Source organism: Octodon degus, unplaced genomic scaffold (assembly GCF_000260255.1).
Source record: "Octodon degus isolate 3935 unplaced genomic scaffold, OctDeg1.0 scaffold00008, whole genome shotgun sequence".
Taxonomy (NCBI): Eukaryota; Metazoa; Chordata; class Mammalia; order Rodentia; family Octodontidae; genus Octodon; species Octodon degus.
In genome coordinates, this window is record NW_004524584.1 from 15,670,415 (window position 1) to 15,686,996 (window position 16,582).

Consider the following 16,582-nt stretch of genomic DNA (forward strand, 5'->3'; position numbering starts at 1 on the left):
GTGTTTTTTTTTTTTTCCCCTCAAAGTAAAGGGTTTTCACTCTTTGACTCAAGGGTTTGCACTTGTTTCCCCTCTCGGAATACTTTTTCTGCCTCAGGGGTCACTTTAAATCATTTCTGTGTAGTCTTCCTTGCCTGTTTACTCTAAAGCAGTCTCTGTTCCCACCCCAATTTATCTTTTTTTTTTTGGCGGAACCAGGGATTGAACTCAGGCCCTTGTGCTTGAGGGGCAAACGCTCCCACCCCAATTTATTCTTCATTAGCACATGTTTCTGGCTGTTTTAGTTTACAATTGAGGGGCACACTGACTGTGTTGATTCTGTCCACCAGATGGCGCCAGGATGGGTAGCTATTTTCGCTGCTAGGTCTTTGCAGCAGACTTAAGAGGGAGTACTCAATAAAGGTCTAAGGAAATACTCAATAAAGATAGGTTGAAATGAAGACTTTATTTACAGAACTGGCGGTCACTTTTCAGCAAATACTAGTCTATTTGTTTGGCCTCCATGTACCAGGCAGGACTCAGCAGGAGGGAATAGACACAGCAGTACTCCCCCACCAGCCAGCCTCACTTCCAGCAGATGATGATGTTGGGGTCATTTTCCAGCCGTTCATCTAGCTCATGATAGCTCATCCCTGGTGGGGCGGGGATGGGGTGATGTCAGAGGCCTTGGCCTGGCAACCCAGCCCTGACCCACCCCCCACCTGCCTCCACCTGTCTTGCAGCAGATCTCATCATAGCTGTGACAGCCTGTATAAAGCCGGGCAGGGTGGCTCTGTTCCTCTCGAGATACCCGCACAGGATACTTCTGTAGTCTTCGTATAAGGTTCTTCATAAGCCCGAACTGGATCAGTTTCCTGGGGTGGGGACCGGAGAAGAGTGGTGATACCCCAACCAGGCCTCCTCCTAACCAGTTCAGCCACTTCCTGCAGTCTCCCTTTCAATTCTGTTTCAGTGGCCAGACTGACCTCCAAGACCATCACCTCCAGGAAGACTGCCTGGATTAGCTGTGCCTAGGATTTTGCTCACTGAGAAGTCCCCTGCTTCCTCTTTGACCTAGGACTTCTCTAGAGAAATAGCAGTTCACTTCCCCTGAGGCAACACCCTCATCCCTCAGGGAATGCCACTCTGACCGTTCATCAACGTGCTGCAGCTGCTGGGGGTGGCGGCCAATGAGGTCTCGCACGGTAGTGCCAGGGCTCAGGCTGCAGTATAGCTGGAACACGTCCCGGAGACAGGCTCTTTTGTGCCCTGTGGGTGCTGGAGTCAGCTCACCAGGTGGCCCTGCCCTCCCCAAGCTGGCCTCCCCGAGGTAGCCTCTCCCAGAGCCCACTACTACCTTGCTTGGTTACGAAGGACAGACATGCCTCTTGAAGGGATTTGTCATCTACCAGGTCCTGGACTTTGGGTGTCGGGCAGTACACATTGGAGTACTAGAAGGCACAGGAGCCTGAATGATAGGCCTGGGCTCGGGCAGCTGGACCAGTCTGGCCAGTCACCTGGTCCACACTTCACTCATCCATACTCTGGACTCACCTACCTGGAGGATGGACACCAGAGTCACAACACCATAGTACCTAGGGGAGAGAGATGTGTTCAGCTTCCGAGGACACACTTTGTCAGCCCATACTCATAACCCTCAAGCTCTTTCCTGGCTGGTGACTGTATACAGGACACGACTGCAGCCTCACTTACAGCAGGTTCTGGATGGCAATGCGCACCAAGTTAAGCTCCACATCTGCCTCAGCTGAGATCTTCTGGACGTGGCGGAAACCATCAATATAGGGCAGGATCTGGACAGAGCAGGGCAGGGTCAGTGTGGGCAGATGAGGCCAGGGCTGTGGCCAGACCCATGTGATGCTACTCAGGACTGGCATACCTGTTGTGTGGTGAGGTCCCACTGTGAACTGAAGAAATCTTCCTTATCCTTGGTAAAGACAGGGACATCATACTCTTGGGCCACAGGAGGGTCTGGCCGCTGCTCAATCACCTTCAGGTGGATGGTGTTGGATTCATCTGCAGGGGACCCCATCCATATCCTCAGAGTCATCTCTCCCAAGAGGGCCTTAATTACCTTCCATACCTACCAGAATCCCTTGAGGTAGGAAGGTGGCTCTGAGCATGGACATTCTTTTCTTTCTCTTCCTTTCCTTTTTATTGTACAAAGCACTGACCCCAGAGCCTTGCACCTACTCTGAAACACTTCACCACTTAGCTACATCCCCAGCTTATTTATTTTATGTTTTGGTTTTTTGAGACAGCATGTTGTTAGGTAGTTCAAGCTGGCCTTGCACTTATGATGTGTAGCCCAGGCCTGCCTTCAACCTTTTTTTTTTTGCCTTCAACTTTTGATAATCCTCCTGGGATTACAGGCATGTACCACCATAGCTAGCTTTTACTTTATTTTGAAACAGGATATCACTAAGTTCCCCAGGCTGGCCTCAAACTTGCCATCCTCCTAGAGAAACAGCAGTTCATCCAGCTCATGATAGCTCATCCCTGGTGGGGTGGGGATGGGGTGATGTCAGAGGCCTTGGCCTGGCCATCTCAGCCTACTGAGTAACTAGGATTACAGGTGTGCATCACCCATTCTTCCCCTCACTGATAAACAGGTCCAGGGGAAGGAATGTGCTCAAGGGGCAGAGTGGTAGAGTTCTGGTGGCTGCCCCCCTTGTCCATTATGCATAGGACCCTGGACATCATCACCTCTGCCTCTGGCTGTTTTCTAGTCACCAAAGTGTCCCAGAGTCTTGTCCTCTCCCAGCAGGTGTTTTCATGTTCTCTTACCACTTTCCTATCCTTCTATTCATCTGCAGTCCTTTCAGAGTAGGCCATACCTATGGGCAGGGTACACCGGCCAGAGGCATTTAGCTCCTCCAGTAAGATGGTCATGATAGGCACCAACTTCTGCTTGCTCTCCTCTGTGGACACGAAGCTGCTCTCTAGCTGGACAGAGGATGGACAGCATGTTGGGTATTCCAGGGCCCCTGACTGGCATGATGCCCATCTGGGTTCTCAGCTAGGTGTCAGGGTGAGGTTGGGGCTTTGGAGCCATAGGAATACTCTCCCCAACTCTGCCCTTCCGCACACCCAAGCCCATCTTGTTGCACACCTCCAGTGTGGTCAGGTAGCCAGCCAGCTTTTTAACAATGGGCTCCAGGGCACAGGTCTTGGCCTGGGCATCACATACAAAGCCCAGGTTGAAGAGAAGGGCATTGCGACTGTACTTCTTGTGTTCAATGCACACAGGACAGCCGATCAACTTCTTTTCCATGGCTGTGCTGCATGGGCGGAACACAGTCAGGACTGCACCTGAGCTAGTCCTCTCCTCCCAGGACCCCCGACCTCCACCCAGCTAGAGCCTTACACAGTAATAAGCTTGTTCTGAAGCTCTGGCTTGGTGATGATGTACACTTGGACAGTGTCAAATAGCTCCCGGGAGATGAAGTCCTCAGGGACCTGGGGATGGGAGTGGCAAGAGACGGCTTCAGAGGGTGACCCCCCCACCCAAGTCCTCTTAGTTTGCTTATCTCCCATCTAGGCCTACTATTCCTTTGCATGTCCAAACACATCCTTTGCTTTCACTGGCTTCCTAGCTTTTGCATTGGCTGTTCTCTCTACCTGAAACATTCTTTCCTGGTTACCTACTATCCTATGCATAACTTTGTTCTCAATCCAGGGATTCTCTTGGGTCACCCACCTCAACTTCCATGAGCCTTTCCTTGAATCCTATAGCTTCATTTTCCAAACTACTTTCTGTCACTATTATGTGATGTAGTGTCTCCCTTGCCACACCAGGAGTCTGAGATTTAGGTCCTCGTATCGTTCTCGTTCATGATTATCCGCGAATGCCTGCACGCAGCACGAGAATCCACTGCCTCCAGCCAGCCAGATGAATTCTCGAAAAGGTCCCTCCTCCCCATCCCAGTCCCTTGACCCCGGGCGGCACCTGATAGGTGATCTTGGGTCCCAGCGTGGGGTGGAACTCGCTGAAAAATATGCATTCGATGCGGCAGCTGCTGCCCATGGCGCTAGCTTCTTTCAAGTTGTAGCTCTTGGTCCTTGGCGTTCAGGGGTCACCACCCCGAGAACATCTGTCAGAGACAGTCCAGAATCTTGTGTCACCAAGTGCAGCGGATTTCCGTGCACACAAACAGCTAAGTTGCAGACTCAATAGCGCCTGCGCAGCGCAACTCTGAGGCGTGGTTGGAGGGAGGCTCGTCCCAGGAAGTCCCGGGTGGGTAGACGTCGCACCCGGAAGTGAAGCTGCTCCGTGACGGGGTGGCGGTGCGTGCGGTAGATCCCGGAGCACCCAACTTTTTTGTAGAAAAGTACCGCGTCAGGTCGGCGCTGCAGGTGAGGTGGGTAAATCCATAGTCTGAAGGTGCAGCATGCTAGCGGCAAGTGGGAGGCAGTATACAAGGGATTCATGTTGTAACTCACCGCGCAACTGGAAACTACAATTCCCAGATTACTCTATGCACGCCCCTTTAGGGCTCCCGAGCATGATGCGTTCTGGGATTTGTAGTTTTTTATGAGCTTGCTCCTCTTACCTTAAAAGTGCTCTAGGGATCCATACCAGTTCAGGTACAGACAGACACTGACTCTAGTGGCAGTTTGCAACTATTCCTGGTGCCATTCTTGCTCTGGTCATTCCTACCATAACTTCTTATTAGAGGGTGACATTCCTGTCCTATAACCCTTGCTCTAGTGAGAGGGTTGGAGAGTGACTCCTGTCAATGCTACTATGCTTTCAGGCTACAATTGCTGGTCTGGCTATGGCCCTTTCTGTGGAGACCGAGTCGCACATCTACCGAACTCTGCGCACTGCCTCTGGGGCTGCAGCTCACCTTGTGGCCCTGGGCTTTACCATCTTTGTAGCTGTAGTTGCCAGGCCTGGCTCCAGTAAGTAGAACTCACAGTTGACTTCTGAGGGAACAGGGACAGTATGAAACCTTGAGCCTGACTCCTAGGAACAGGCCTGACGTGCTGAGGAATATTCTATGCTGGTGGGACAGTGTTGTGGGAGGAGCACGTACATTGTTGGGGCTTTGCCAGCTTGGCCAGTCCCTACAAGAGTACCTTTTTATTTGCTTGTTGTAGTGCTTCATTTGGGAGGTACTGGAAGGGTGGCAAAGCATGGCCTCTGACCCAGGAAGAGAGGATGGGTAGAGGGTTAACTTGTTGCAGCAAGAGTGGGCTCACATTTTGGCATTCTGGTGATGGGCTGCCTGGATTCCTCAGTCTTAGGGATTGGTGTGGCTAGTTTTTGAGTGTTTCAGCTCCACAAATCCTCCTCTTCTCATTCCAGGCCTGTTCTCTTGGCACCCTATGCTTATGTCTTTGGCTGTAAGTAGTGGGTCTGCATAGCTTTTAGGGGTGGGAGCATGAGTATGGGTGGTGGCGCTTGAATCTGTATGAACCCTTAGTTGCCTGTTTGGAACTCCTACCCATTATATATCTCAGGCTTGAACCAGAACAGATGTTTAAGCACAAGATGAAGCTTCTCCCACTTCCAGGAAGGGAGCTGAAAAATTGCACTGGATATTCCCATCCCTTTTTACCTTAATTTATGGTGACATATCTAATTTCCTCTGAAACAGGGTTCCCATATGGCCAGCTCTTGCCAAGAAACTGCATCCAGCCCATTGCAGGGAGAGTTTTTGAATCATTTATAACTGCCATATCTCAACCTTGTTTTCTGGGTAACAGCAGAGCAGAGCTGACATTTCAGAATAGCACCCAGGAAGAAGTGTGGTGAACCTAATCAGTTGGAGCAGATGTCCTGTCCCAGACAGGACTCTCCACTCTTGCTGCACCAAATGGACAGTTTTATCAATGGGGAGAGATGGAAAGGGGCATTAGCTCGGGTACACTGACAGCTTGAGGGGTTATTTAAGGCCTCCCCTGCTGGCATAGCACCCTCAATCACTTCTAAACTTGTCTCCTCAGTTCTCCTTCTTGATGACCGAGGCACTACTGGTGTTCTCTCCTGAGAGCTCACTGCTGCGCTCCCTCTCAAGGAAGGGTCGGGTCTGCTGCCACTGGGTGCTGCAGTTGCTGGCCCTGCTGAGTGCACTGCTGGGCCTGGGCCTGGTTATCCTTCACAAAGAACAACTTGGTAAAGCCCACTTGGCCACACGGCATGGGCAGGCAGGGCTGCTGGCTGTGTTGTGGGCAGGACTGCAGTGTGCAGGCGGTGTGGGGCTGCTGTATCCCAAGCTGTTACCCCGATGGCCTCTGGCAAAGCTCAAGCTATATCATGCCACTTCTGGGCTGGTAGGCTACCTGCTGGGTAGTGCCAGCCTCTTATTGGGCATGTGCTCCCTGTGGTTCACTGCCTCTGTCACTGGTGGGGCCTGGTACCTGGCTGTATTATGCCCTGTTCTCACCAGCTTGGTAATCATGAATCAGGTGAGCAATGCGTACCTGTACCGCAAGAGGATCCAGCCATGAACTCTTCCCAAAGAGAAGCTAGATTTGTTCCTCACAATAGGTGCTGGGGCTGGGGACCTTCTGGACTGTCTTTGCTAACTGCATCTGGGGACACTTCAGGCACTGGGGCAGTCAAGGGCAGGAATCTAGTATGTGATGTGACATTTTTGTCCCTCATGTTAAGAGTGCTTCTTTTCTTTGTCTCTCCATCCCAGAGGAGCATATGGGTCATGTATCTGGATGAAACTGGGGTTGCTGCCTCCCCAGCAATGTAGTTCATACTTGTACTGGCACATCCAGAAATTACCGAGAGGAAAAAAGAAAATAAAAATTATATGAAAACACTGATGGGAGGAGCAGCCCACAATTGGGGATGGTTCTCACTAATGCCTTCACAAGAAAACTGGCGGCTGGGCAAGGTGATACCTTCTGAGAAGGAAGCTGTCCCAACACATGGGTGCCCACGATCTGGCTGCTGAGTCTCCTGTGCCACCCAGGGCTCTAGCAGACCCTAGAGCTATAGCTGTGAGTGGTAAAGCTGTGTCCTCTCCATCTTCCGGCTATAGCCTGTGCTAGTCTCCAACTGTGGTGGTTGGGTGGAGACAGTGACAGGATGGGAACTATGGATGGGCTGTCTCCAAAGGTGGGGGCAAGTACACAGCACTCCATCTTAAGAGGAAAAACATGGGCAAGAGCAACCACTTGTGATGGAGAGGCCCTCAACTGTCAGATCCCCTGGCAAGAGGCAGAGGGGATCCTCACCTGAGGACTGGAAGGAGACGAAAAGGAGCGAAGGGTCAGAGGTGATGGCTCTGAGATGGCTGCCTGGCAGCAAACATGCAGTAGAGGGATGGGGAGTGGGGTAAGGGGCTTCCTATCCAGGTGGTGATGCCATGGAGATGGACCCAAAGTAAAGACCATCTAACTTCGCAGTTGACCATGATGAAAGGCTATACAGGTGGCCTGACAGAGCCCAGGACTCATACCTCAAAGAAATGCTTTATTGATACTCCAAGGCTGGGCTGGGCTGCCCGCTCAAGTGGTCCTGTAGAAAATACCTGGGAACTGTGGCTCTTCTGGCCCAGAAGCAGTCACGGCCGCAGCAGAGGGAAACAAATCCTGACAGATTCAGTCTTTCCCGGAGTGAGCAGGGATGTGCAGCTTCGCACTACTCCTGCACTGGCTGGGCCTCCACAACATTTTTGGCAAATGTAAATCCTTGCCTTGGCTCAGGGTTCTTGGCAACAAGTTTCAGATGCGAGGGCTGGTCCAGGAGCTATGGCACCAGTGTCCCTGCAGCCACTTGCTTGGGGCTGCCTGCTGAGGTACACTCTTACCTCAGATGGGGCCCTGGACTGGCTGATGCCTCAGAGGCTCCAGGCCTGACCAAATGGTTATCTGGAATTGGAACCAGGTAGCAAGGTCCTTGGTAGTGTTGGCGAAACGTAACAGAAGGCCCTGAAAGCCCCAGAAGGCCTTGTTGCCTCTCCTCAGAGTAGTCATGCCCTGGAGTAGCTGAGAGGCATCAAAGGGGCTTGGGAGAAGAAGTGCTATACTCAAGGTGGTCGAGTTACAGCTTTGGGGGAGCTGCTTCAAAGGTGATGAGACTGGATTCTGGGGCAGCCTCCTTCCCTGGAGGTGTAGGAGATTTCTCTGAGGGCAGGGGGCTATCCACCTTGGCCCCAGCCTCCTCTTCGTCATCATCCATGCTGGGCCAGACAGACTGGTCCTCCACTCTCTTCAACCGTTCATTCAAGGCCTTCAGGGCCAGTTGCCTAGAGCCAAAGGAGACAGGAAAGACAGGTCAAACCTGGGTTTGGACATGCTGCATACCCTGCACCCTTCACCCATACCTAGCTACCCCTACCACATAAGTGTCTCCCAGAATCCCATGTTTTCACTTCCCCATGAGGTCCTAGTATTCCCGAGACTGGGTCAGGGCCCACTCCACCATCAGAAAGAGGACTTAAAGGCTGAACAGTTTTCTTTTCATAATGAAGGCACTTCCAGGCTAAAAAGGGCAGCTGGATATCTGCCCAGCTGCCCACTTGGCTGGGTAACAGTGATGGTTTTTTGCCTAAGTGGGGTGGATGTAGTACTCTAGGGTAGATAGGTAAAATGCTTCCTGCCTAGGCACTGGTGTCACATCCAACGTTAGTAATTCTCTGGTTAGGATTATCTCAGACATCTTGGCAAGGGTCTTTGAGAAGAGGTGGCACTTAGCACCCTCTCTGTACTCAGCCCAGGAAGCAGGCCAACTGGTATCAGTTTACCCCCCTCAACTCTAAGACCTTCTCTTCTGGAAGCATCCTCAAATTTGCCAAGACTGGTGTTAGCAAAGGCCCTTAGCTGAGCCCTTGTAGGGAGAAACGGCTCACATCAGTAGGGCATGGGCCAGAGCCTGGTGTTACCTTGAGGCAGACACTTGAAAGTGCCACTTTGCAGGGAGGTGGGAAAGTCCATGTGCTTGGCACCCTGGCCTACAGAAAGTAGTGTGACTGTGCTGCCAGGTAACACTTCTAACAGTGGTCACTGTGGACTCCTGATGCCTCATCCCTTCTGTGCCACCAAGATGGGGACAGTCTGGATAGCCTTCCAGGTTTTAGAAGAGAACCAAAATCTCCACCATTCCATAGAATAAGACAGAAGAGGCAACATAGTCATGAACTTAGAAAGCCAAGCATGCTTTCCCCTGCCCCCTAACCTGGCATATGGCAAGCTGGCATTAACAGGACAGTCCTCTCCTCTTGCTGCCAAGGCTCCTATCCCAGAGATGCTTTGCCAGTTCTGTCTAAAACTGGCCAAGGCAGAGAGCACGTTGTGCTAGTCACTTTCTCACAAGGGTCAGAGGGACAGATGGGGAATATTCCTAGTAGTAGCCCTTTAGACGTGAGAGTAGCACGCAGCCAAATACCAGATTAAACAAGTAACCCCATCTCCATGGAGAGAGCTACCTCTTACTCCCACCTCCCTGCCTTGTTTATTTTTATTTTTAATTTTTTATTAATTTTAATGAGTGTTTATTTTCTTCGACCTGGATGTCCAGTCAACCCTAACAATCCAAGATTTCTCACAGGAGGAAGGGCGACCACCACTGAACTGTTCCGACCGGAATAGTTTCAAGTCCAACCCTCCTGGTCCTACCTCTTCTACTGGAAAAGATCTAGAAACCACTATCTTAGGACTTATCACCCAGAGATTCAAGCTGTAGGGCCTAGACATAGGCCCTGAAGTAAGCCATGTGTGCCTTTCCACAGTATCACTTGGGCTCACCAATCTTGGAACTTTCAAGGAAGGGATATATTGTGCACTCCAGTTGCACAGCCCCATGGAGAGAGTGTTTGGGAGTAACTCTTGTGCTGAATTCAGAAAGCTTCCTGCCAAGAACCCATTTCACAAATGAGAAAAAGCATAAATCTTTGACAAATGCAAAAGAAAAATGCTTGCACTAGATTCTCAAAAAACTCACTATCAGGTGTGTTGGTGCATGTCTATAATCCCAGCACTTAGGAGGTTAGAGCAGGAAGACTGAATTTGAGGCCAGCCTGAGCTACAAAGTGAGACCCTGTCTCAAAACAATAAAAAAACCAAACCCAAAGTAAACCACTCAAGCCAGGCACAGTGGCATACTCCTATTGTCCCAGCACTTGGTAGGCTGAGGCAGGAGGATTGCCTTGAGTTTGGTCTGGGTTATATAGTGAGATCCTGTCTCAAAAAAAAAAAAAAAAAAAAAAAAGTTGAGAATGATGGAGCTGTAGACTTTGTGGAAATGGTGATCACTCTGAGGAATCCACAGGTAGGGAAGAGTTAAGAGGTAAATTGAAAAAGATCTCTCCTGCCCTGGGCAAAGTGTATCCAATGAATAATTCAGGTGGGATTCCTGATGCTGCAGATGGCTTGGTTTACAGATAATGCAAATATCTCTATTTTCTGGTGTGGTCACTAAGCTCCTATGGTGGGATCATGTAGCCAGCCTGTGCCTTGGGTGTGGTGACACGCCTGCTTGGGGGTAGGGGGCATCGGAGATAAGTATTATAATCTCCCAGGCTTCCCAAAATAAGTGGCAGAGAAACACTGCCTCTGAATTAAGGCTTAGGAAGAGGGCACAGTCCAGCACTTGGAAACTAGGGTGGCCCACATCACCTTTCTTTTTTGTAGTATCAGAGACTGTATCAATGAACTACATCCTTAACTTTATTTGCCTCTTATTTTGGTATTGGGGATCGAACTCAAGACCTTGCGCTTGCCAGGCAGGTAGGTGCTTATGCCACGGAGCTATGTGCCTCCTAAGTCCCCCCTTTGCCTTTTTTGGGGGAGAGGGGTAGTACTTGGGATTGAACGCAGGACCTTGTGCTTGCCAGGCTGCACTTATGCCACTGAGCTATCTCCTGGGTCCCCTATTTGTCTTTTTGAGATGGCATCTCCTTATGCAGTTCAGGTTACCCTTGAACTTACTTTTTAGCCCAGGCTGTTCTCAAGCTTGCAGTGATTCTCCTGTCTCAGCCTCCCAAGTGCTGTATATTCTTTTTTTGAGACAAGGTCTCACTATGTAGTTAAGGCTTATCTTGATCTCACTATGTAGGCTGGGATGGCATCCAATTTGCTGCTATGCTACCTTAGCCTCCTGAGTGCTAGGATTACAGGCATCTACCACCATGTGTGGTCCTACATTTTACAAACTAATTTCGGGGCCGGGGAGATGGCTCAGTAGAATAAGTGCTTGCCTGGCAAGCGCAAGGGCTTGAGTTCAATCCCTAGTTCCGCCAAAAAAACCAAACCAAAACAAAAAACTAATTAATTTATTGTAGTGCTTGGGGTTGAACCCACAGCCTTGCACATGATTCGCTTGCATTGTGCAACTAAGCTACACTCCCCTTCCTCCACTTGGTGGTCCCACCAAGTTTCCTGGGCTGGCCTCAGACTTGTGACCTTTTAGCTCAGCCTCCCAAGTAACTGGAATTGCAGGTGTGTGCTACAGTGCCCTGCTTCGACTACTTTTTTTTTTTTTTCAATACTGGGGATCAAACTGAGGACCTTGCATTTGCTAGGCAGGTGCTTATGCCACTGAGCTATCTCCCTGGCCCATCAGACTACTTTTTAAGGACCCCAGTCATCCTTCCCTGTAAGCCTCTTCACAGGGCAGAAAGGATCAACAAATAGTTTCTGGATCCCAGGGTCCAGTGCATAGGATTTGAAGACTGAACTTTTTTGTTTTTTGGTGGAACTGCGGATTGAACTCAGACCCTTGCACTTGCCAGGGAAGTGCTTATTCTACTGAGCCATCTCCCAGGCCCCTGGATTTGGAGACTCTGAAGCAAGGCTGGGAGTGACAGACCTCCATTAGCCCATTACACAGCACCAAAGGAAATTTAGCATTTCTTGAGACCTGTTAAGTGGCTGGAGTGGTGAGAAAACCATGTGGCTGAACCATGACACCTGCATGCTGAGCTTAAGACCAAAGACCAGATCCTCTCTTTCTCAGAACCTGCCCCACAACTACAGGTCACCGGCCTCTGCAGCAACCACCTTGACAGCTGGCATGTGATTCAACCAAAACTTTCCTAGCTTGCTAAGATTTTGGAAGATTTCACAGTACCTTCTTCGCTCAGCATCTTGAGGGTCTGTGCCTGGGAGGCTGATGGTGATGGAAGATGGGGCTCCTACGTCATAGCGCTTTACTGTCTTCTGGCATATCTTTACCTTCACCAGTAGGCCATGCACTAAGTTTGCCAGCAGCCCCACCACTGGCTGCAGGATCTCAGGGAAGAACGTGGCAAAAGCAAAGTGGTCAGCCATGTCCCCTCGGCCTCGGCTGTGGCGCTGGTAGAAGCGAAGATAAACCCAACTGGAGAGCAGCCCAAAACCGTAAGAAGCCAGTGCCGGGCTCTGGAGCAGTGTGGCCAGCCGCAGCAGTAGCAGCAGTGCCAGTAGCAGCATGGGCACTACGCTGATGCGCACCTGAGGCACTCGCAGGACCACACAGTCTCCCATAGTTTGCTTGAGTGCCACCAAGACACCAGCTAGGAACCCCAGGGCACCATGAATACGAATAGTGAACAGGTAGACCAAGTTGAAAGAAGCCATGTACGTGAGGAGGTAGGCGAAGGCCCCCAAGAGCCCCACAGATACATTCACCACCGAGAAGAAAATGAGCAGCTCCAAGGCTCCCCAGAGGGGCTCCAGCAAACGCCCTGCCACCACCACTGTGGCCAGGCTGATGGCCACGTCCCATACGTGCTGCTCCATCAGTCCATGGGTGACCAGGGTCCAGATCCAGAAGTTGGGTGGAAAGAGGTAGCCTGGGGTGACGGCCAGGCAGCTCGTGTCCACAGCAAAGGAAAGCAAATAGAAGAACAGTACCGCCGCACATAGCGCCTTCACCACCACGCTGGCGCTGGCCAGAACCGCCCCCAAATGCTGGCGGGCACCCGGAAGGGCGCGCTGCATCTTCCCGGCGGGCGGCGGCCTGAGAGTTGGTAAGCAGGGGGCCAGGGGCCTCCCCGGGGCCTCCTCCCAGTCCAGCCCCGACGGGAGGCCCGGGCGCGGGCTCCTCACTGGCCTATGGCCCCAGTGAAGGCTTGGCTTGCCGGAGTGTCGGGGTGTGGTTCCGAAGGGCCGAGCTGGGCCTGATTTCCGTGCCAAAGCCTAGGGCCCTGGCCTGGCCCTTGAGATAAGGTCCTGGGCGACTTCGGCTCACCCCGTAGGCCCTGCGCCAGGATGGTCAGGCTAGCTTTGTCAGGCCTGGGCCTCTTCCATCCACGCTAGTGCGCTCTTCGATCCTCACAGGACTGGCGCCTTGTTCCAGGTCTTAGTCAGGCTGGATCAGCTCTTGCTCTGCCTGGGCCTCGGCTTCCACCCCACCTCCTCCCTTCGCTTCTCAGGGGCTGGAAAACAGGGGTGTTGCGCATGCGCCCCCTGGTGGTAGCGGTGGGGGTGCGGCTGCTTTCTGAATGCGTGTCTTCCGGCTCCTCGGCATGCCGGGATACCGAGTACTTGGCCCATTGACGAACTTCCCGCCCCCCGAACAGGGTTCTGGGTAGAACTACAAGTCCCGGGAGACTGTGCGCTCAGGCCTCGCCCGTCCTGGTTTAGGAGGGTATGCTGGGAGTTGTAGTTCTCGGACATTTTCTCTAGTTCTTGTAGTGCAAGGGAGAATCGACAGGTACCAAAAGCCAAAGGATAAGGATGGGGTTTGGGAGGCTTAAATTTAAAAAAATTTGTGGGGTACTGGAGCTAGAACTCTACTACTGAGCCACATCACCAGCACTACAAGTTTTAAAGTTTTACTTTGAGACAGGATCTCAGTAATGCATTGTCCAGGCTCCCCTCAAAGTTATTTATTTATTTATTTTTTTGCCTCAGCCTCCCAAATAGATGGGATTTTTTTTTTTTTTTTTTTTTTTGGTGCCAGGGATCGAACTCAGGACCTTACGCTTGTCAAAAATGCAGATGTTCACACCGCTGAGCTATATCCCTGGCTCCCAAATAGCTGGGATTATACAGGCATGTGCCACTATGCCTGGTAATGAATAGCTTTTTAGTATAAACATGCCCATTTTTTTTTTTGGTATAAATATACTTAATATAATAGAAGCACACTTCCTCCCTAAACAACTACAGTGGTATTTATCTGAAGCTCAAAATTGTCTTTTATAAGAATTGAGGGTTGGGGGCTGGGGAGATGACTCAGTGGAATAAACACTTGCCTGGCAAGTGCAGGGGCCTGAGTTCAATTCCTGGTTCCGCAAAAAAAAAAAAAAAAAAAAAAAAAAAAAAAAAAGAATTGAAGGTTAGGCATTGCTCTATGATCCAGTGTTAGGTGTCACTCTGTAGTCAACTCCTGTGGAATTCCTGTGGAGGAATGAGAAAAGCCCTATCTTGGCTGAAGCCTGGAACTTTTTAAAATTTTTTTTGGGGGGGCATATTGGGGACCAAATGCATGTGCACTCTACCACTGAGCAATATCCTCCACCCTTTCTATATTTTATTTATTTTGGTGGAACTGGGGATTGAACTCAGGCCCTTGCGCTTGCCAGGGAAGTGCTTATTCCACTGAGCTATCTCGCCTGTCCCTATTTTATTATTATTATTATTATTATTATTATTATTATTATTATTATTTTGAGACAGGGTCTCACTCTGTAATTCAAGCTGTCCTTGAACTATGGACAGTAGCTGAAGCTGGCCTTGAGCTCAAGGTAATTCTCCTTGGGGCTGGAGAGATGGCTAAGTACAATAAGCGCTTCCCTGGCAAGTGCAAGGGCCTGAGTTCAATCCCCGGTTCTGCCAACCCCCCCACCAAAAAAAAAAAAAAAAAGAACCAACCAAACAAAATCCTCCTCCTCAGCCTTCAGAGTGTTGGGATTACAAACATGTGCCACCAAGTCTGGCCTCTTATATTTGAGGGTTTTTTTTTTTTTGTACTGGGAATGGAACTCAGGACCTTGTTCTTCTCAGGCAGGTGCTGTGCTGATTCCTGGCCTTTGAGCAAGTTCTTGCTATGCTGCCCAGTTGGGACCTGAGCTTTTGATCCTCTCATCTGAGCCTCCCTCAGTGCTGGGATTGTAGACTACCACCTGGCCCTGGAATGTCCTTTTTTTATCTGTTTAGCATCCAAGGCCTCCTCCAACTGGCCATCTCATGAGACCTTTGGTGATTTACCCTCATTACCTGGGCTCTCTGCTAATCTGTGATATGGAAATACCCTTGTAACAGCCCTTAAGCTTATGGTGCGGATCAGCTGGATGGACATCAGTGAGTGCAGACTGAGCAGTCCTCGGCCCTGTGTGTTGGCAAAAGAGCATTGATAGTGTACACCAAAAAAACCCTCTTCAATAGTGATTACAATTCTTTTCCAGTGAAAAGAGCAGAGGTCATATGAACTACGATTGAAGATTTAAAAAAAAAAAAAAAGTTGAAGGACTTGTCAGAGGATTCGCAAAAACTGGGTTTGCCTTTGGCTTCTCCTTAGCTAGGGTAGAGGTCCCACTTGCTTGGAATAGGCCCAACTCTGGCCTTCTAGGGACAGCAGAATGGGTGCATGGGCACCAGCAGCCACTGGCTTCTTGTGTGGCTCCTGAATGCTGGCATGGGAACCCAGCCTGAAACTGCCTGTCATTGTTGTTTCCTCCAAGGTGTCGGCTTTGCCCTGAGGTCCTGGGAAGCTTTTTTTTGGGGGGTGGTGGTGGTGGTGGCGGGGTGGCAGGTAGATTTTTCCTGTTGGTTTGTGAGATGAAATGAGACAAAGTAGATCAAAGGTCTAGGCTGTATAAGCTATAGAGCATCATGCTGTTACTCTTGGAGACCCAGATTGTTCCTAGTAGAGCAGACTGGGCCTCTAAGGTCCTGGCCACTTGTCTTTACAGCTACGTATTCCTTCCCCTAAGTCTGACACAGTGGATAGAAACTGTTTGAAGTGAAAATATGAACATTATTTAATAACTGATCTTCTGTAATAAACCATTTGAAAATATTTTACAAGGAATCACACACACAATATTTTACAAAGTTTCTTGACTTTTTTGTTGCTGTTGTTTTTCCAACTCATCTGTACAAAATAGAACAACAACAAAAAAAAGGGCAGAGAAAAGGAATGGCCCCCCCCAACCCCCCAGCCCAAGTGAGGGGGCAGCCAGGTCAGGTGGGTGATGAGTAGGATCAGACCCAGCTGGGGGTTGGACAACTACCTGATGGGAATTGTTTTGTCTGATTTTTTTGAAACTTAAAATATATATTTTTCTGTTTATGTTTATTTTTATATCTCCATTGAGCACCTGACTACACTACAGTTACACACACGCCCCCACAGAACACAACTGACATCCAGGCTGGGCACACATCATGGAAACCCACCCTGGCACCCGCAGTGGGCATGGACCATACATACACGCCGAGAAAGCGACAAGCAACGTTACATTAATTAATGGAACCATTAATTAATGCATCACCCTCCCCCCTCCTCCCAGTCCATCTGAGCCCCATGGCTACATCCCCTTGCCCTCAGTCCCCAACTGGCCCCCACACTGGGATACCTTTGGGGAAATGACCAGAATGAATGATGTGATGTGGCCAGGCCCAGCCTTTGTGTGTGCATTTTATGTGTGTGCAAGTGTGTCTTCAGCAGGGGAGGGGCAGTTTGGCCTCCTGGGGG

At 50.3% G+C, this 16,582-nt stretch overlaps 3 protein-coding genes across 4 annotated transcripts; 1 reads left to right on the top strand and 2 right to left on the bottom strand.

Moving 5' to 3' along the window:
• Positions 1-426: 426 nt before the first annotated feature.
• Positions 427-4,188, bottom strand: Nprl2 (NPR2 like, GATOR1 complex subunit). Its single transcript, XM_004625132.2, has 11 exons — positions 3,947-4,188; positions 3,365-3,456; positions 3,110-3,278; positions 2,835-2,943; positions 1,877-2,013; positions 1,693-1,790; positions 1,538-1,574; positions 1,337-1,430; positions 1,131-1,248; positions 712-854; positions 427-632 (listed from the first exon to the last, which is right to left on the bottom strand). The coding sequence occupies exons 1-11, from the start codon at positions 4,022-4,024 to the stop codon at positions 565-567; spliced, it is 1,143 nt and encodes a 380-aa protein (XP_004625189.1). The 5' UTR covers positions 4,025-4,188; the 3' UTR covers positions 427-564.
• Positions 4,189-4,254: 66 nt separating this feature from the next.
• On the top strand, positions 4,255-6,776 carry LOC101588275 (cytochrome b561 domain-containing protein 2). 2 transcript variants are annotated; one of them, XM_023706225.1, is made up of 4 exons: positions 4,255-4,358; positions 4,755-4,902; positions 5,309-5,346; positions 5,950-6,776. In XM_023706225.1, exons 2-4 carry the CDS (start codon positions 4,776-4,778, stop codon positions 6,451-6,453), a joined length of 669 nt encoding a protein of 222 aa, XP_023561993.1. In that variant the 5' UTR covers positions 4,255-4,358; positions 4,755-4,775; the 3' UTR covers positions 6,454-6,776. The 2 variants fall into 2 exon arrangements, with proteins under 2 accessions (XP_023561993.1, XP_004625190.1); XM_004625133.2 differs by having other exon boundaries at positions 4,255-4,353.
• A 636-nt stretch (positions 6,777-7,412) lies between these two features.
• On the bottom strand, positions 7,413-13,334 carry Tmem115 (transmembrane protein 115). Its single transcript, XM_004625134.2, has 2 exons — positions 12,029-13,334; positions 7,413-8,207 (listed from the first exon to the last, which is right to left on the bottom strand). Exons 1-2 carry the CDS (start codon positions 12,877-12,879, stop codon positions 8,003-8,005), a joined length of 1,056 nt encoding a protein of 351 aa, XP_004625191.1. The 5' UTR covers positions 12,880-13,334; the 3' UTR covers positions 7,413-8,002.
• Positions 13,335-16,582: the final 3,248 nt, after the last annotated feature.

Coding starts and splice junctions, on each gene's coding strand:
- Nprl2 (XM_004625132.2), bottom strand. CDS start 4,024: ATGGGCAGCAGCTGCCGCATCGAATGCATATTTTTCAGCGAGTTCCAC. Junction 2,944..3,109: donor GCTACCTGACCACACTGGAG/GTGTGCAACAAG, acceptor TCCTCTGTCCAG/CTAGAGAGCAGCTTCGTGTC. Junction 855..1,130: donor CTGCAGCACGTTGATGAACG/GTCAGAGTGGCA, acceptor TCCCCACCCCAG/GAAACTGATCCAGTTCGGGC.
- LOC101588275 (XM_023706225.1), top strand. CDS start 4,776: ATGGCCCTTTCTGTGGAGACCGAGTCGCACATCTACCGAACTCTGCGC. Junction 4,903..5,308: donor AGTTGCCAGGCCTGGCTCCA/GTAAGTAGAACT, acceptor TTCTCATTCCAG/GCCTGTTCTCTTGGCACCCT. Junction 5,347..5,949: donor CTATGCTTATGTCTTTGGCT/GTAAGTAGTGGG, acceptor TTGTCTCCTCAG/TTCTCCTTCTTGATGACCGA.
- Tmem115 (XM_004625134.2), bottom strand. CDS start 12,879: ATGCAGCGCGCCCTTCCGGGTGCCCGCCAGCATTTGGGGGCGGTTCTG. Junction 8,208..12,028: donor CAAGATGCTGAGCGAAGAAG/GTACTGTGAAAT, acceptor CTTTGGCTCTAG/GCAACTGGCCCTGAAGGCCT.